Here is a 20,628-nt window from a genome sequence, read left to right on the forward strand (position 1 = left end):
TTCTTCCACGCTTGTGAGCAGTTTTGACTGACACGATGAGCAGCGCAACGAAAAAACAACACTCCTTAAAACCACTTCCGTGTGCATCGCGACGGAAGTAAGGCTTACAGAGTGAAAACAAAAACACGAAAAAAATGGCAGCAGCTAGTGCAAGATTGTGGTGTCTCTATACTACTCACTCACCGTACAGCTCGGCGACGAATTGCTGATGGTCATCGTGGTGTGTTGCCGTGCGTTGACCGAACCATTCCACTCGATGGTCATATTTATCGCCTTCATCCGCTGTGGTGAGATGGTGTTCTTTATCATCGCGCTGCCATTTCACGGCGTCGTCCGGTTGCCTGGCCGCGGTCAACTTCCGGCAACCGGCGTTGTAATCCGAAACGCTTGCACTCGCATGGTGACGGATGCGGTTGTCATCGTGATCGGCACGATTGATTTCTGGTGCTGGGCGGTGGTCCGCACATTCGTTATGTTTTCCATTGTCATCGTACGATGCGACGGTGCAGGACGATGTGGACGCCTGCCGTCGCACACGAGCCGCATTATCTCGATCCGAATCCGACGCTAACGAAGGTATTGATTCCTCCATGGTGAAGGTGGCGGTGCTGGTGCTGCCGGATCGGGAATGAGATTTTCGTTTCGTGGCCGCCTCGAGTACGATTCTGGGAGTTTTCGAAGATGACTGCTTGGGATCGACGGTTCGTCGACCGGTGTGATGATCTTTCGAGAGTGTCCCAAGGGAGAGTAGTGATTGGATGGGACTTGCAACGCTAGCATTCGTGGCGCTAGTATCGCACTCTGAAGACTGCACGGTTGATGCATAATTATGCAGCGATGGATGACGGTGACGACGTGCGCTGCTGGTATCGTCCACTATCAGCGCATCGGATGGTTCGTCCAGATATTCTATCTGCTTGACCGAAAGAGTGTGAATGTGGCTGAGCTCGTTTTTCACCTTCCGCAAGTGCAAGGTCTGAGTGTCCAAGAACAGCTGAAAATATAAAATCAAATTGATGAAAAGCGTTTTTATAAATGTTGAACAAAATTAAGAGGATTTCGTTACAGCTTTTCACCAGCGCTCCAAAGTAATGCTACTTCGAGCAAAAAGAAAATCAAAGCTTTATTCATTCGTATTTGTCATTATCTCAGGTGTTAACTTCAGTACGATTGAAAACCACAAAGACACTTGCGACGAAAAGACTCGGCTGAACAGAATACTTGTCGAGAATGATTGTCGTCGTTCTCCGAAAAACTTGACACTAGAAATATTGCCATTCCAAGAAAGTTCCAAATTCCCCTAACGAAGAAGATGACAATCTCGCCTGTCACAAAAGTTGTATCCATCATTACTATTGAGGAAATGGTGCTTAGATGACAGCGTTGTTGAAACCTGGAAAACTAGTACGTAACAAAGCTTTGAAAACGGTGTGTTGTTGCAAAAAGCTTTGCAAGAATTTAGCCATTTTTGAAAAGCAATTCGCCGTGAAGTATGCAGCCGTTACCACCGTTGTGCCGTTTTAATGTTTTTTTTTTATAATATAAATCTATAATTTTCACAATAAGAGCTCAGCAAAATTGAAGTGCAATTTGAAAATTACTCTTTATAAAGCGAACACGTTCCCAGAGCAACTGCCATGCTTACCTCCAGTTTCTTATTTTCCAGCTGGGCCACCATTAGTTGCTTTTCCAGTTCGCTCCGCTGTTGTTCCACCCGCTTCAACTTGCTTTGCGTTTCCTTGAGGTTACGTTTCAGGTCGTTAATCAGCACCAGCTCGACGTTTTTCTCATCGACCGCGAGCTTTAATTTCGTAATATCTTGCTCCATGCTATCGTACCGTGCTTTTATCGTTTCGCCCATCCGTTGCTCACGGTGCGCATCCACCCGCAGCTGATTCTGCCGGAGAGGAAATAAGAACAAAGCAAGCTTTCCGATGAAATGGCTCAGTTTCTCAACCTCCTCCCAGTAGGTGTTTTCTTTGCCTCTCGTGTCCAAGGCGAAGGCGAAATAAAAATATACACACAAACGTCAAGCTTTGACAACCGAGCGATAGGTTAGTAATTAAAAGGAAGTGATAATTATTCTACGCGTTTCCGTTTGCCCCCCGTTTATCCGACACACACAGTCGTACAAATGCCGAACGATAACGAACCCGAGAACGATCGACAATACTGTCGGCAGATGGGCGAATGGGATCCGACCATGGGTCAGGGCGCTTTGCTGTGCCCAAAAGGGATTTGAGAAATGTGCCTGATAGGGGGTGATTAACGTGTGGAAATGAAACAGTTCCGGGAAGGCTCATTCCGCACGTACGCATTACCACCACCATAATCACCACCACTCACACACACACACACACGCACGTATCTTCATTACGACCCACACATGGAAGGTTTGCCATACGCAAAAGGGGGAGATTAGTGCGCTTAGGCCTATCGTGTGCAAGAAATTTATCGCCATCTGGCGTCTTATTGACAACAGCGCCATGGCGGCCCCGGAAATATGTTACTGACTCAGCATCTCCCCGCCATCGCCACCAGGATCGGGATTAACCCGGGAAAAGGGTGTATGTGCGAAATGTATCCACAAACAGAATTACCTCACCTTCTCACCCTCGATAAAGCGCGCACTGCGTCACTGTGTTGTATGTCGGCGCGTATCAATGAAAAGCAATGAGGCTGGAATGTTTGGGAAGTCTCTGGATCGTCCGGGTCCGGTTGCTGATCTTTCTTATTTGACAACGTAATTGCGTGACCGTCGGCCTTTCGGCACGTGTCCTCTCCGTATCCGGCCCGTAGCACGTGGCAGGTGGCCGATGGAAAGTGTTACGGGCTGTGGCTGAGTAATTACTACAATCAATCAATGTGTGTTTTATCAGTCGAACGTGAACCGCAGGGGTTACCGGTGCGCGTTACCGTCGAATGTGGTCGATGTCAACGAGCGCACTAACAAGTGCCATGTATGTGCGTGTGTGTGAACAAATTGTCTCCTGGCTGTTGTTTTCTTAGAGGTTGTACTGAATGCTATCAGTCTACCCAGCTGGTAAAGGTGGTGTGCTGTAGGAAGAAATGGTCCGGAAGAGAACATACCGCAAGACAATTGCTGCACAACTGCAAAATGATCAATGTGTGCTCTGGGTTGGCTGCGTATGGCATCGACATTTCCGCATCTACGGAAAAAGCAAGTGTTGGCGCTCTGTAACCAGAGGGTGGTGGTTAGAGCGATTGAACAACCATGAGGTCGCATTGTCGAACAGGTTCCTATTGTCGATCTGTAATGAGTACTGCACCGTCAGTTAGATTTTGGATACAAGAGACCGTTACCATACCACAACCGGAAACAGTGGGTTTCCCTAGAAAATTGCAACGTAAACAGCACGAAAAACACATTGCTACGGAAAATGTTTGTTGTTTCCTTTGCACCCTCTCCCTCTTCCCTGTGGACCTCTAGCCATCCATAACTTGCTACCGTTTATTAACCGCTCAGGTTTCGGAAGCGAGTTCGATAAAACTTTTCCAATTTCCTTATGAAAGGCGCGATAAAAAGCACAAAGTGTGAGAGGAACGCAAAAAAAACACTCTTACCCTCAACTCTTTCGCGTGAAAAGCGGACACGGGGTGAGGGAAAAAACAACAGAAAAACACATATTCATCACAACTCCCACCATCGTACATCGGGAAAGGGTCTCCGTTAAAAAAGGGGTCGCTAGGAAGGATATTTTGCCCGGGGACTAACTACGGTTGGGAAACAACATGGGAAACATTGATTAATTAATTTCCTTCACGAGTTTCTGATGGGGTTGAAGTTCACGCGGATGATGAACTTGCTTCCGTCTAACGCTGAGCTGAGTTGCGGTCCCGATCGACAGGCGGCGGGTGTTATACTAGCTACAGCATCACGAGCGTGTGGGTTAATTTTTAGTGTTGATGAAGAACAAATGCTTAGAGTTCAATAATGTTAAAAGTTTTTCAGAGCTACGTATGAAACACTACAATCGGCGTAAGCTGGCCATCATTGTAGAAGCTTAAACATGCTTACGTGTATATTTAATAAATACTACATTAATTGATTTTAAACCACCACCTACAAAAATTAACATATTTTTTTTACAATTTGTATCTTTTTAGGTAAGCATGGCGATTGCACAAAGATGATACGGCATGAAGAAGTGAGATTTCTGAACGAAGACAAGAATAATCTTCTGCTAGCTTCAAGGCTAAAGCTTCTTTCGTTGCTCGAACGATCGCTTTAGAACCATTCCTCCATACCAAGCACGCTAACGATGCACCATCCAAACTATGCAAAAAGGTGTAAAAGGTAAGCGGCACAAAACTTCATTAATGGTTTGCTAGTTTAATTTATAGCCCCATGCCCATTTTAATGCAACGTGCCCTAGCTAGCCCGTGCACAAATGAGCTTGAAAGTTGCGCTAGAGCCCGTCGTGTAGCCGTTCGGTCCGTCCTGACTGTTGCTAACTGGTTGCCTGCAAGCAACCGGCGGCGACGACAGTGATTGCTTCCCGGCTGCATCGCAACGAAACTCCCGATGCATCGGCACTGGTCGGCTTCGCTCGATTCAACCCATGGCTTTAGATAAGCCATCGCGATGCAGATAATCGGACAATGAATAAATTGTACTAACTTAAGCGTTCGCCTTCGTTACCGGTACCCCGTGTATCTGGGGGGGTGAGTGGAAAGGTGCGAAAGCCGTTTCGGGCGCACGGCCTTCCGACCTTCCGGCGCGCCCGAACGTGGCAAAGCCAGGGAGAAATAAAATTTTATAGTATCGTGTTAAAATCCGCACCATAATCTCGTGCAGCATACCGAACAGCGTGTCCATTCCGTGTTGGACTGTTCCGGCCGGGTGAAGCTTTACGAATGCGTTCAAAGCTCCGGCGAAAGGAAGTACTTGCCGCGGTGCAAAGCAGAGCTAAGAAAGTATTGCCCCGAGTAAGCAAGCGCTTTCCTTTGCGCTTCTCAAGCTTAACATTATCAGAACGCTAGCCGTTGGTCCAGGAGACGTTGGTCAAGATAATGGAAAGAAAAATGATAAATTTTTCTAACCTAAAATCGTACCAGCGAGCGTTCTCTCTCCTGGGGTGGGCAAAAATTGTGCAAAAACAACACGAGTCGCTCCGTTCTATAAAAAAGAACAAATATACCCTCGGCCCGGAGCGGAAGATTGGGTGGGGGTCTTATGGCGGAACAAAGCACCCGGGCCAAGCAGCAACAAAAAGAAACGCGAAACGATGAGCCTTAAAAGAAACTAATTACCTGCAGATAATTAATCTGCTCCGTTAACTGGGCGCTTTCCTGGGCGTGCCGGTGCCGCTCGTCCTGCCAGTTACGCTGCAGCAGCTGACAGTTCCTGGAGGCAAGGAAGAAGCAGAAAAAAGCGGTAGCATGAAACGAGAAACAAAGAGAGGTGGTACGGAAGAAATAATTATTATGATTGTGACGAAAAAGTTTTCGACCCCCGCCGAACCCAAACGGGGCCCACCAAACACAGCACGGTGGCGCCAGTTTCAACCGAAGAATTAGTCCACAGCGGTTAGGGCGCAACGATGGCAAAAAGCAGAACGAACCAAAGAAAAAAATAAATAAAAGGGAACAGTGGATGGATAAAATACTGCCAGGGAGTTGGAGTTTCCGGGTGGGATACGAGTCGACCGGGCGAGTTTTGACAAATAGTACAAACACAGTCAGTTGCGAACGAAAGAAAAACTCCATTGCACATTGCTAAAACGACAAAATGGGACCTAAGGGAATGGGACAGTACCACCGTGCTGGAGTGGAAGACGGCAAACACGACTGTCTAGAACCGTTCTCTCCCAATGCACGCATACATACACACAATTGTTATACACATTCTGTCCCAGAGTTGGTGTTGTTCTGGGTCTTCTACTGCTTTACAGAAATATTATAAATACACCCCGTTATCGTGAAACAAAACAAAAAACCTGGGAAGCCGGCAGGAAGAAAAAAAAACCCCGAGAAGGGCGATACTTCAGGGGAAAAGGATAACAGCAAACAGCGGGGAATGGTAAAGAAAATGGCGAACGTAAATAAGATATTTCGATGTATCTAATGAGGATTCATTTAGCTACGCTTCACCGAACGAAAACGATGGACGATGATTTAATGCTGGCGATTAATTTGAAACCTTCACATTCACGCGTTCCCAACCCGGTCTCTTTCCGCCCCATTCGCGCGGGTACGGGGAAAGGGAGCCATGAAGAAAATGGTTTCAGTCGGTCTTATTTGTACCGTGCTTGGGAAAGCTCCCGAGAGAAAACGGCGAAAAGACGCTGGAAAAGATTTTTCATTCTATCATCTAAACGCTGAGCTTTCGCCCCCTTTTTTTTTGTTATTCTGAGACGCTCTCTGCTTGGGTAAAGAGAGGAGGTACGGTGGCAAACAGAACCGTTTAATGATCGGATGAAATATCCCAGGGACAACAACCACCAGCACCACCATCCCATCACCAGACAATCACGCTGGACGGTGGATTGTTTGCTAATATTGTTCTCCCCTTTTTTTTCGTCCACCATTTCGCTGGGCTGAGTTCGATGCTTTCTTCAGCTCTCGTTTATTCTCGATTTGTTTCACCCCATCAGAGAGGGGCCCCACATCGCACAATACCAGCATTTTATACCAGAACCCGGAACTGGACGGTACGAATTTCCTTCTCGCCGATGGGAAACAAGTTGGTGCTGGGATAATAATGGCGGTACGCCGGTACGTTCTCTTTCTCTAATGAGCCATAGTCTCATGGTGGCGGTGACCGACAGAAGCACAAGACAGAACGGTCTTAGGTGCAAGTTGGAAGAACAATAAAAAACTACAATTATGGACGAAACGGTCAAACGGTTGGGGAATCGATGGAAAGCTGATGGTAATTATACTTACGGGCATTCGGGGCTGTCGCGCACACAATTTGTATCGTCCTACGGAAACCCGGGAAGAGATAAGAAGGAAAACAAGCGTAAATTATTTATTTAGCACGGATGAATTGGATCAATTGGATACAATCTGGTGTTGATTTGAACGCTACACGCCCGAATGTAGGCAATTAAAAGCGCCCATTGCAAAAGAGCGTTTTTGCGACTTTAGAAAGCTTGCAGCAGAATAAAATCGGCTCAACAGTCTCGTCAAAAGATATTATAGGGCCACGTGCACCGTCGTAACAGGTAATAACCGGGAATGAAATTTCGGTCGCTTTTCTTCAGTGGGAGCAACATTTGTAAGGTTCTGCAGCCAGCCAGTAACAGTACACACCGATATAAAAGGTGAGTTCTGCTAACGTCGGCTTTGATCCCTGTCCCTGTGTGGTTCTGGCTAGCAGGTGCGCTCGTTGAAGAATGGAAGCACCGGGGAACACCATGATTTATTGTACAATCACACCACACGTGACCCACCCCCTCCCTGAACAGGGGGGGTGGTTCGGTTTTATTTGGGCTTTACGGAAAACGACTTGATTGCCGTTCCCCATTTCGAGCCGTTCCCCGGTTCCAATCCGTGCAGGCCCCCACAGGCCATCGCGAGTAGAAAGGAAAGTCCCATCGATCATTGCTGTGACAAAATATATACGATAATATATGCCCGGTTCTTCGGTTGCTTTTGCAACTCCAACTCGACGGTTCCGGATGCTGTAAGCAGAGTCGCTTGATTCTTGGTGCCATGGAGATTTTTCTGTTGTTGTAGCAAAGCTATTGTAACAATCTTGCCCACCCCCCCTTTTTCAGACCATTTATGAACCGCACAGATCAGAAAGGTGAACGGGAAACCCAAAAGCGGATAGATTGAGGCACGTCTTTGAAATATATCCTTGTCCGGGATGAGAGGGAGAGAGTGGTTCGTTGGAGTGAGTGTGTGCCGTTTCATATCGTACCTTCATGAAACATGAGTTACGCCGTGAGTCGAACAAGGTATTGGTAACTCCGGGTCCCTGGCCCCCAGAACCGGCCCATACTCTGCTGCGTTGTTGTGTGTATCGAATATCCTACCGTACGGCCAGGCCAGGGTTTGCAAACCTAACCCAAAAACAGGCACCCCGCAACGAGTGAGATGTTTTGTTATGCGAAAAATAATGAGTCCCCTTTGGCCGTCAGCGAGGTCCTCAGGGTGGAAGGAAAGCGGGAAAGGTGAGAGCCATAAATCTACGAAAAACTTCTGGAACACAACAGCCCCTGGTCGGGTGGTTCTTCTTGCGGTTTACTACCCTTCCCTGTGTAAAACCACGTAATGGACGCGGTTCATATGTCTCCGGGGGGCTTAAGCACCACGGTACGCCCATCACACGTACTTGGGGTTGGCTGTTGTTGGCTGTGTCCTAGAGCTTGGGCGAAAACATCCTGGCCGATGTTTGGTTGGGGCACAACATCAAGATACGTTCGACAGCTGATTTCAAAACAATTTCACGTTTGATTGATGTATCAGGCGCGGGAGTGTAATGAGAGTTGGTGGTTGTGCTTTCTTTCTTACAACACCCGGCGTTTGATTATTTCGAACCCGATGGAGAAAGCGCCTTCAAAACCGCGGTTGAAGAAGGGGTGTGTGTTTGAAAACGCTGTCGGAAATTGATGCCAGAATGAGTGAAAGATTTATGGCAGCTTGATTTGCTTACGCGCCCAAATGTTGTTCGAGACCGATTTGGGCCTCGTTAGGAGTCTAATCCGTGCTTCGACCGAATCCAATACTTAGCGCCAGGAGTGGGCGTACCTTTTTTTGTGTGTGCTTCTTTCCAATGTGGCCCATACGTTGTTCCAAATCCTTAAAGCCTTTTTCCAGTGCTCAGCACGGCGAGGAACAATAATCGCAAGAAGCGTAAGTGGTCTGGCACTTCAAAGCACGGACGGTAAATACCATTCTGCAAAACCCACTGCCGGAACAACCGTACGCTCTCGCTCGCTCTGACGCCACGATCGTGGAAAATAAAAACTCATCATCGAGAACGGTAGCGCGCTTCCTGTGCCCATGTAGTGCTCGGAAGGGTAGAAAAAGGGTGTGTGTGTTTTTTTTTTCTGCAGAGATTACGGAATATTCTCACATGCTCATGAATATCCCCAACATCGACCCTTTTCAGAAGCACACAGCGCACACAGCCGCTAAAAGGTAAGTATTGAATTTATGCGTCCCTTTCGCTTTGCGGATCATTTCGGATGCGGTGTACATCTTCTTCAAAAGTTCAAATGGACACATTTTCCTCTCGCTAACAATGGCGCGCAATGGCGGCACGAAACACGATCGATCCGAAGGTACACGACGGACGGGAAGGATAAAATATGCCTCCGTTAATATATTGGTGCCCCAAACGCACTGCGGCCCAATTCACCTTTCGGGCCCGGCCCGGGGTTGATCCGTCCCGTGGGTGGTGCACCTGGCGTACACCGCCGCTGTAGGGCGCGAGAGCTCTTACATGTTGAGCTATAAAGCTCCGGGAAGCTTACCGATTACTCGCCATCACACTATTGATGTTGGCGTTTTAGTCCACTCAAGCACAAAGCCACCAACCAGAAGGGTCCTTCCGATGGGTCGAAGGCTTTCTTGTAGGCAAGCGTTTCGCTTACTACGTACTCATTCATTCCCGCTGGAGTGCTCTTGTTTCTCTCCACCGCCGTGAGTTTCATAAGTTTGGCCATGGCACAACTTCCATCGACGGAATGGCCCATGACGGGATTTTACCTGTTTTGTGGGCGCGGAAAACTATGAAAATTCTCGTTGAATTCATCCCGTACAAACCACCCAATGCATTACACGCCAGATAGAGGGAGTTCCAAGGTTGGAAATTCCCGGGAACATATGAGCGAGGTTCGTATCGAAGCTGTGGGTTTGACGAACAGTGTGTTCGTCTGCCCTCTGCACGTACAAAACTTTACATTTCATGAAACATATTCCAGCCGAACATGTAGACTATGTCTGAGGGTACACCGCGGCCACCCTCCATAGCCCCCCCTTCCCAATCGCCATCAATTGCACTCGTTCGGTGAAGAACCATCCGACAAAAGTAAGACCCGCTCGAGTAGCAAGCGGTCCTTGAAGGTAGAAGCACCGCCGGAGTAATTCTTTCTTTCCAAGCACAGTGCACATAAAGTTTTCCTGCACACGTATTTATCGATCAATTGTTTTGTAGCCTGCGAAATGGTGTTTGCTGTTACTGCCATTATTTAGGTTGTTAACTTCACCAATCGCCATCGATGCCATTATCCGTACGCGACAGCACTTGTCGTCCAAGGCTTTCAATGTGTGTGTGTGCGGACAGGGGGAGGAGGGAGGGGGCTTTTTCCACCCCATGTTCCGTGGTAAGATGCCATCTTCAACCCCTTGGCTGTGGAGCACCTGCTGGTAAACAACCTTGTCAGAGACTTTACCTCCCTGGGCTGGGCTGGGCGCTGAGGCCTCTCTCAACAACTCGTAGTGTTTTTGTTCAAACATGCCCGCTACTACTACGCTTCTTTGTAGAAGGTCCTCGAGCGTCGTAGATTAGGGTGCCGCACAGTGATGGGTTTCCGGGGTAAAGTACCATCGTGACACACGTGCAATCACGAGTAGCCGATGCACGGCCAAACTCAGCAGAGTCGGAGGTATCCTTATCCCTTCCCCACACAGTCACATCCCACCGACAGCTTCGAATATTGACACAAAGTGATAACTTTTTCGCAGAAACTTTCGCCAAGCCTGATGCCCCTCACACGGGTGCCACGTGTGGAAAACAGCTTCGAACTTGTGCCGGCCCCAAAACACCAACATCCTCTTCTCGATCCGCACAGGAGTGAGCTGTGTTGTTCGGGAGCGGATCGTTCGGCAGATCCGAGAAGGATTTGTTGGACTCCACGCTCCGAAAAACGGATGCCTCGGTGGAGTAAATGTAGCGCTTGTTGATGCTTGCTTCCGGTTGAGTGGAAGAAAGAAGCGGACTGATTTAGAACTCACTCCGGTCCCGGCTCTAGGCACGGGGGAAGTGATCCACACACACCGATGGGGCTATATCCCTCGGGTTTGCTTCAAGTTCTTCAAGGTTTCCAGCGGAATTGGGGTGCGTGTATTGGATTTGTTGTTGTTGTTGATTGTTGAGAGGCAGAACCGAACGGCAACCAAAGTTTGCCACCGGAACACGGTCGAAGGGATGATAAATGTTTATCGATTGCCGGCATACGAGGCCAACTTCCTCCATACCGATGCCGTACCAGCGCCACGGTATTGCCGACGGTTTCAAGTTCGGTTCACAGTGGTCCGGAGGTTTACCCAAAACCCGAAGCAAGGGCAAACGTTACGTTCTAACCCTCCCCGAAAAGTAGGATGTTTCATATTTTGGAATGGTAATAGTTTTCCTGAAGTCGTTTACATAATTTAGTACCCGGCACAGTCCTGGGCCAAAGCACCCGGAGAGTTTCGCAAGGCTTTGCGCAGTAGGGACTCCCCGCCCTAGGCCTAATGCTCTATATCGATTCCACATCCAAAGCACACGCACGTGTTCTCCTCCGCCCGGAAGAACTGCATCAACATGAAACAACATCCCCGGGGTATGTGTGTTTGACGGTGTATGCGAATCGGGCAACGCTCCTTCTTTGGTGCTCTGTATTTGCGTTCGATCGATTGGCTGTTGAGCTTGGCAGGTACTTAATCATTGTACACTACGGAAATTGTTGTGTATTAAAGGGCACAGCAGAGAGATTTCAGAGGACGTCGTATTTCGCACAGTATAACCGCAAATCCATTGCCTGAGGTCTTGTTGGTGATATGAAGGAATGGATAAACTTATATTAGATTTTATAAAGTATTCACTCAGATTTTCCAGAGATCGGTCTAATTTCAAACAAGATTTGTGTAAGCAATATTAGCATCAAACACATATTTAGCCATTTTTTCAAACGAACCACGTGGATTTAGGTGAACCTTTTGGTAGCTTTATAGAATACGCCTAAAGTAATGCAATTTGCATGACAAAATAACTGCTCCATATTTTTTTGTCTGTCCATTCAAACCTGTGGTGTAAAATAATGCCAGAACTTTGAGGTTTGAAGCGATTTGCGGAACAGATACACAACTGTGATTCATAGTCTGGCGCCACTTTCTGGCAGAATATGTTCTAAATCCTTAATAAAACATGCTCCACTCTTGAACGATCGCACCGGCACTAGAGCTCCAATAAACGTAAACAACGCGCAAGTGTGCTAACCATCCACCGAAACTTTGGAAATATATTATCTCAGGTACTTTCGTGGGTGCCAATGGGCAAAACTTGTCCTAAAAGACCAAATTACCTCACACGCACAGACACACTCATACACACGCCTCCACTTTGGCACACTGATGGCAGTAACTGTCCAACGCAGCTCGATAAACTTGCATCGTTTTGCGTCGGAAAAGTTTACGAAATGGAGCTGAGAGATGGAGAGAGAGAGAGAGAGAGAGGGAATGCGCCAATCCCTCCCGGCCTTCAATATTGTTTTATAAAGTTTTATATTTCGTCTCTATTTCGCTTTTCCGCACCACGAAAGAATGGTTTGGCAGCTTTGAGCGGTGCAATCAGTGAACCATCGACGCGAGTTCCCTCCCTGTCCGAGTTCCGCTACTTCCTGTGCCGCGCAACCATCGTCGTCGATGGTGCCGGGCAGCAGTGAACCGATAAATCGATAAATCAATTATTTTTAAATATTTTAACTACCAAATCAAGTTCCATTCCGCACACTTGAGCACCCGTGCCCGAAGAAACTCGAAACCCAATCATTTCGTGCGCGTCCTCGGAAATCAACCCATACCCGGCCAAGCGGGGAAAAAGCGGGCTTGGAACGCCCATGAGCCATATTTTTACGCTGACACGTTAATAGCCACAAACGTCAGCGCACTGTCCGCCTGTCCAGTTGGCGAGCGAGGTCAGCGTGGGTCAGCATGCAAAGGACGGTACGCTGTGGTGCTTTAAAATCTGAAGCTGCGGTATAATGGTACGCCCCCCCACCCCATTGGGTGCCATCTGACGATCGACAAAAAAAGGAGCTTTAAAAAAATAGCGCGAGCATCAACGGCTAATAATTCATTTACTCATTATCATCGCACCGGTGTTTGGTCACTACCGCTCACCGTCATTGGAACAAAGCAATTGATAAAAAAAAATACACACGGAAACAAAAATCGGTCCCGGTAACATCGTCGACGGACGCTTCCTTAACATCCGTTTCGTCATTTGCCGGGACGTCGTGGTCATACATTTTTGTCACTGGTCCGAGTTTCATTGTTTTCTCCTCTTCCTCGACCTCTCATTGGGGATTTTTACCGCCGTCGAAGGACAGGACGTGCTGTTTTTTCCGTTATTGTATTTCTTTTTTTTACCAAACCGACCACTGGTCAGTCAGTTTGGCGAGTCATTCCGTAGCGTCGTTGATTAAGTACAAATAATTTATTCTTCTGAAAGCTACTTTACATAATTAATATTTCATTGTATTTTTGCTTTCGCTTGTGCTGGTGCGCATTCTTCGCGTAAGATTCTCCCCATTGCTGGGCGTTTTCCGTTGCTTTTTTCGCATCATTACTCGTGCGCCTTCTGCGAGCGCCCAACATAAGTTTTGCTCATTTAATTTATAGTTTATTTCTTTTGTACTCGCTTTTTGTGCACGGTAAATCGTAAAGGCACAGAACGAAACGAGTTAAATCCATGTGGAGTAATTACATTTTAATGTATTTTGAAATATTTTATTTTTCTGCAATTCTGCATACTTTTTCTTTCTCTGTCTAAACTTTAATAATGAAAAGCATTATTATTCACTTCTGACAGTAACAATGATTAACCGATTTTCAATTTCCTTGTTGCAGTTTATGTCTTTCGGCAACCTTTAAAAAATGCGCTACCAAATATGCTAAAGCTTCGAGCAAATTTTCTCACTGAATAAATGCGCCTGAAAGTAGGCAACCAGCACGACAAGTACATCTTTTTAGTCTACAAAATAAGGGGCAATTAATGCAATACATACTTAGAACACCCATATAAGTACGTACGCGTTACAAAGAGCAGATGGCGTTGCTGCTGATGGCATTTGTAACCATAATACTTGAAGGTGATAAAACCAGACCACTATTTAATGAGTGAAAGAAGCTCACGCATCTCTGACTCACTCCAGCGCACGGAACGGACGGAAAAGGTTGTCTCTATAACCGCCAATAATACTGCAAAGGCAGGAAGGCAAGATGCTAAATTTTGCTCCATATAACCGGACTGCAAGCACAAGGGGTTGACACAGTAAAAACTTTCTCCCCTCTCCATCCACCCACTTGCTTCCCCATTCGCCCGTTAATGGTGCAGAAGTTAACCGAGGGGCTTAATAAAATCATAAAATTAATTAGAATTGACTTTTGCTCTCTGGCTCTCGCAGTCCTTGGATTGCACACGGAAGTTTTGCGTAGGGCGGGTTTCGGTTTATGTGCCACGCCTTGACTGGCGCAAAATGGTGCGGAGAAAGTTTAGCGATTTAGCGAGCGACCCCTTGCCACCCTCCTATCTCTCCCCTTCTTCCGCCACCACTCCCGGGGACTGCTAATCTGCATTCCCGATCGCACAGCTACAGTTTCAACCATGGGTCCCCTTTACCATTCCCGCGTGTCATACGGTGTTAGTTAGTGGTTTGTTTTATGTATTTTTACATTCTTCCATCAGCGTGTCAAGCGAACCGGGTGGAAGGTGCGTGCCGATGCACGGAAGCACAATCAGCAGTTACTTGGCATAAGCTCTCCAAGGTTTGTGAAGGCAGACGTGTTTCGTGGCCGAACAATTCATCCGTGTCCCGCGCCGCCACCAATCCAACGGGTCGGGCAACTGTACGGGCAAATGTTTCACCAATTTTATGAACACCAAACCGGGGCCGGGGGAGCAAAATTCCTACGGAAAATTTAATGACCTCGTGAGCCATTTTTAAATGCTGCTTAAGCTTTTAATTATGCTGCTTACCGTTGTACGCTTGCAAATGTAACGATCGATTGCCGAAACGAACGCAATGGGAAACTTTTCCCATAAAGCAAGAATCAACCATTTACGATGATAAATTTCAACCTGTATCGAGCTATGCGGAAGTGCGTAGCATTTTAAAGGTTTGCTTCTTTCCCTTTCGGAATGCGATAAATCGGTGCCCGAACAGGGAAGGCGGTCACGTTTAGTTTAATGCCGTCTCATAAATGTGGCCTCACAAAAACAGGAATGATAATTGCACATATCAGCTGTGTTCACCATGCACTGAAAGTGAATCTTGGTGGCACACGTGAAGTACATTTTGAAGCTTGATAATATTATTATGCGCTACGATCATAGACGATCTGAAATAGATCAAAAAGAGATATTGCAATTAAAATGTTGTTTTTGAAATATTAATTCCCTACTTTAATAAAAACCACCGTAGCTAGTTGAAAAATATTTTCAAAGACCATCCCGATAGAGAGGAGAAGGTATGTCCTTAAATAAGCATTAAAAACATTCACTTACCACATCCGTCATTGTGGGATAATTTGAGCTTGTTACGAATAAGAACCGCACCACAATCGGCTCCGATGTTCTGCCAAAGAAAAACAATTCGCAGAATGAAAACAAAAAAGAAAATGCTCCACGGTACCACTCACCATGAACCAGGTGTGAAGCAGCGTTAATCACGTTGCATTTAAATATCGGAAAGAGTGAAATTATATCCACACCACACCGTCGGGTTGCTGTCGGATGTCATGTTTGTCTCGTTTCTAATGCAACAGGAAAACCCATCATGACGCTAAAAGGTTACCCCCGACGTAAGTGTCGCGAGTAAATTGTTCTCGAAAATGGGTTTCCTGGCTACTTTTTTTCCTTCTCGCTCTCCTTACCGGAGAGGAACTAATTTTCTCGCTCGTTTCATCCGGAGGTGGTGTGTCGTCTTTCGCCGGTCGCATGGAACAGGCTGGGGCACAGGTGTGGGAACGGAGCTCGGTAATGGCTGGAAAATATAACCGAAGCTCCGTGGTGCTAACGGCCACAGAATAGACCACTTCTGTCCGGTGTGCTTCTGTCTCACTGAGTGCTTTCTGCACAGTTCCGCGTACGGTGAAGTCGAGGTCCACTCCACTCCAGCAATGGATGTTATTCTTGCATTAAACTCTAATTAAAGGCTCGCAGCATTATCCATCGCTCATTAGACAGGGGTGTGCCGGGAGGTTGCCAAAGGGTCGTGGAGTCGGGGAGTTAGATGTGGTTTACCGGACCGGAGAGCAGACGGATGCTTCATCCTTCGCATCGAAGTGCGTTTTTTCGGACGTTCGAGTAGGAAGTCTAACAACATATCCCCAGCAATAGTGTCCGCAACTCCACCAGGACGCACATTGTTTAAGTTGAGTGTCTGTAGGTACGGTAGCCGCTCGCCGGTCACAAACTCATATGCGGAGAGCAGCAGCATTGGACACACTCGGCCCGATCGAACGACCCCAAAAGCCGTGCGACCCGTGCGACCCAACACCGGATGCGGGCGATTTGCATATTATAATGAAAATTGAAATCAATATAATTATTTTTTCATTATTTTGCACACTGCCATTTTGCCATCTCGCCAGCACCGGGTCGGCTGGTGCCAACACGACAGCACTGTGTGGCTGTGTGGACGTTTCGGGCAAGGGGATGCACGCGCTCGGGAGGTGCTGATCGGTAAAGAATCGCTTTTCGTAAGCACAATTTGTTCGCCACGGTTTTCCTACGGATGTCCCCGTGGAGGGTTATTTGTGATGCAGGAAAAGGGATGTTAATGTTTCCGCTTTCGCAACCGACCCACTCAGGATCTAATAGGCTTCACCTAATCCACCATGAAACGTTTTCCGCAAAATTTAAATCATATTTAAGCAACAACAAATACGGAATTATCAAACTGGAATTGTGGCAGAGTAAAAACTAAATTTAATATATACAAAAGGTTAATTGAAATCTGAGAACGCTGCAGCAGGGTGCCCAAACAAATAAACAAAAACCACCATTCTCCATTTGCAATGAAACATGCAATGAAAGGAAAATTAATAGTTATGCTTAAGCGACCCTTTCGTTACCCACAAACCTACAAACTACCGCAAGCTTTTCCCTTTTATTTTGATGGCCTTCTATTGATCAAAGCGCCCGATAGGACAGTAAACTGTTGAGCAACGTCGGTTGGAAAACTATTTGTCGATGTCAACCCAAGGATACACCGGGTCCATGGCACGGGGTTTACTGCATGACGATTAGGTGACTACTTTTTCCTGAGGTTTACCCGCACAACCATTCAGAGGGCCATTGTTTTTAACAATAATGACACCTAAAAATAATAAAGAACAACCAAGCACACAAAAAAGTCGAAACATCACAAAATTAATGATCGCGTTCGAGGAGTGGTTTGCACATTCACTGCTTGCCTCTAACTTTCACGCAATTCCGGGAAATTGAACTTCCCGTTTGCTGGCCGCCATCATGTTGGGCCCGTCCTTAGCTTTTTGTGAAGTTTAAGCACGGTTAAGCCACCGGGTTCGATGTTTTTCCGAACGAACGAACGCAACCGGACTAAGTAGGCATTATTATTAACCTTCCGACCGTGACCGATGTTAATTGTGGAAACCGGCCAAAATGAAGCCATCATCATCTGCCCCGGAACGTCACCCTACCCCACCACCCCGGGATTCGTTGGGTTCTGGTTTTATCAAACCCCCTTGGCACATTAGCCGACACGGCAAGGGTCGCTTGTCAGTGAAGGTGAGCGTAAATATTTTTCATTATTATTATTATGAATAACGCTATCAGCGTTGCTGATTGTTGCATCGCTTAATCGTGGCGTTTTGCGCTGCTGTTCTGGGCACATTTTCCACCAGCGGGTTCATCAACGGCACAACACATCAAGGGAGAACATCTTTCCACATCAAGGGAAACGGAAGGGCGAGTGAGGTGGGGAATAGAAGGCGGCCCAAGAAGGGCCCTGATTAGTTTTTAACGGTAAGACAGATATTGACATCGATTAATGTCACCTGTCAAGCGGTTCGGGACAAAAAAAAAGGCTGGAATGGAACCGGGCGAAACTAACACCGGTTTTGACGATGGATGATGGTTGGCAGAGTTCTTTTTTAACTCCTGTTTATCGTGACACATCGGGGGATGGGTTTGATGATCATTAAACAACGACGATGGCCACTAAAACGAAAAAGCGATATAAATAGTTTGTCACATAGTTTACCCAACCTGGCGCATGATCCCCCGAAGTATGCTAGATGGTTCTGTAAAGATAAAAATTCATCCCAGTGTTCACGTGATTTCAGACCGACAAGAATGGTGAATAAATTTCGAATAAATCAATTCTTCTGTGGTCAAAAAATGGCATCGTAATCAAAACAAACAGAACGGATGCTGGCGTAAATTAACAGCAGCAGTTTGGAGGATTTTTTTTTTACAAAAATATAGGTATGAATGTGTGTGTATGTGTGTGAAAGGGCAAGGCCGAAAAGTGTACTAAAACATCAGCTCATCCCCAAGCAAACACTGCTAATCCCTTTCGGCTAAAGTCCTTTTGCAGGACATTGATTTTGGTTCCGGCAGGGTTTTGCTGTTGTGCCACTACTTCCAGGTAGCGGGCAGCAGACCATCTGAAAATTGGAAACCCATCCGTGGCGGGGACGGAGATTGTACGGTACCGGATATTTGACACACCGAAAATAACACCGGAGTTTGCTGCTGGAGAGGGTTAGGAGAACAAAATCCTTCATATCCCTCTGCGTAACCACCCGGTGACGGTTTCCGAAATAGCAGTTAACGAAATCATCGTTATCTCGTTACAGTGCTGGGAGACATTTTTCGTGTATCGTTGCCGCCTTTTCAGATTTTTGACGATTGGACAGTGGAAAGCAAGAGTATGAAAGTGAGATTTTTACCTTTCGTTCGCTGACAGCTGGACGAGAACTAGCTTTGGACAGTATCCCCGACCAGGACACCGGTTGACGGTCCTGACATTCCTCCGGTGGACGATTGCGTCCCGCCGGTGCGCCACCCACCCTCGTTGACGGTGTCTCCACGTTCGTCTGCCCAATTCCATCCGGATGATTGACGTTATCTGCGTCTCCTCGACCTTCCTGTATCGGGTCCGCAATCATGTCACCGGTGGCCGGTGTGAGTGGAACGTTCGTTGGAGGGGACTGCCCGACCTGCTCTTCCCACCGGCAATCGACCCGATCACGTCCGGGATGTGATGTGTCTGCACGGCGTGCAGGACAGCAAGGTCTGACGAACTTGTGCTCATTCGTGGTACGTTCCACAGAGCGGGCGAAACCGGTAACAGGACCGGCACCAGGGTGGCGCCAAATGGGACGCTTTCCTGCACCGACACCTCCGCCAGCAGCAGTTCGACCCCTTTGGGGAGCTTTTTTGCTCGCTCTGTTGTCGTTCGGGTCGGTCTTCGATTGCGGTTGTTGCGGTGGTGGGATGGAGTAGGAAGGATCGGTATGAGCAACCACAACACCGGCAGCAGCAATATTGGTTGCGGCCGGCTTGTGGGCCGGTATGTTCAGCAAAACCTCGGTACACTTTTTTACATAGTTCGAGTTCATTATGCCGCTCGTTGGTTAAGGTGTGAACGGTGTGAGGGTACGGGAATGTGAAGCCGCTCCTGATACACACACTCCGTCTCCTTTCCTCTCCAATAAACTATATTCGTCCTTCCGTTTGCACTTAGTCGGTGCGCATTTGCTGCTGTGGATGACAGTTTTGGTGACAAAAACAAAAAGGAAGAATAAATACGTTTCGCCCGCTGTCGAAATGGTAGCCCAAACCCGTGTCTCACCGATACACCGCTGACCAGTATACGTTCAGGCAGGCAGCAATTTTATTAGATTAAAATCAAACCTGCCTGCAGCCGACCAGTTGGGTTTTGTTTTGATTGCGTACAGGCCGTCCTCACTGCGATGTTTTCTGTTTTTTTTCTTCGCCTGTTCTTCGTCACATTTATTGGTACGCAATTTGAGTGACCTAGGGACGCACAATCCGCGAATGGATCCCTCGGTTTTTTCAAGACATAAAAATACAGCACTTAATCGTGTTACCAGAATGGATGGGATTGTTTGAAGTGCTTCAATCAACACGGTCCACTAAAATAATCCGCACAGACTTTGCTGAAAGAGGCAGAAATAACTGAAAATTGATTTTGGAGTAAACTAACGTTTGACGCATCCTGTCAACCCGAGACAAGCGTTACTAGCGAGCCACGGTAACTATAGCAAAGGCGTCTTGGATGGGGATGGGGCGTTTCGAAATGTTCGACTAGTTGGCAGCGTGGTGTTGCTGGTTTCCTTCGCGATATGGGTGCTTATTTACACAACTCCTTCAGCAGCATTTTCTGTTGCTGGTAATTCATGAGCAACAAATTTTTGAGTGTTTTCGTAATCAGAACCGGGAAGACGGGATACGGTGTCTATTTTCGTAGCGTCGTAAAAAGAAAACTAACAACCAGCCCGATGGCATCGGAGTTAATGTCGTCTGGCGGGCGGAATTCGGTCGGAGCAGCAAGATTTTGTTGCCTCGTTTTCGCGACCATAAAAACGTAACCAGAATAATGAAACACATTTATTACGGAGCGCAATGGTGGGTGATAACGCGGCAGAATCTTCCTTACGCTGCTTACGGTTCGT

The 20,628-nt window shown here is 47.1% G+C and overlaps 1 protein-coding gene across 1 annotated transcript in view; it reads right to left on the bottom strand.

The window, feature by feature from the left end:
• Positions 1-19,551, bottom strand: part of LOC128303680 (uncharacterized) — a 38,855-nt gene extending 19,304 nt beyond the window's left edge. Inside the window, exons 1-5 of the mRNA XM_053040724.1 lie at positions 18,880-19,551; positions 6,910-6,947; positions 5,275-5,368; positions 1,646-1,897; positions 184-994 (exon numbers count right to left, since the gene is read on the bottom strand). Coding sequence (XP_052896684.1) covers positions 184-994; positions 1,646-1,897; positions 5,275-5,368; positions 6,910-6,947; positions 18,880-19,551 — 1,867 coding nt within the window. The remainder of the gene's footprint in view (positions 1-183; positions 995-1,645; positions 1,898-5,274; positions 5,369-6,909; positions 6,948-18,879) is intronic.
• Positions 19,552-20,628: the final 1,077 nt, after the last annotated feature.

The sequence above is a fragment of the Anopheles moucheti genome, chromosome 3 (genome assembly GCF_943734755.1).
Source record: "Anopheles moucheti chromosome 3, idAnoMoucSN_F20_07, whole genome shotgun sequence".
NCBI lineage: Eukaryota > Metazoa > Arthropoda > Insecta > Diptera > Culicidae > Anopheles > Anopheles moucheti.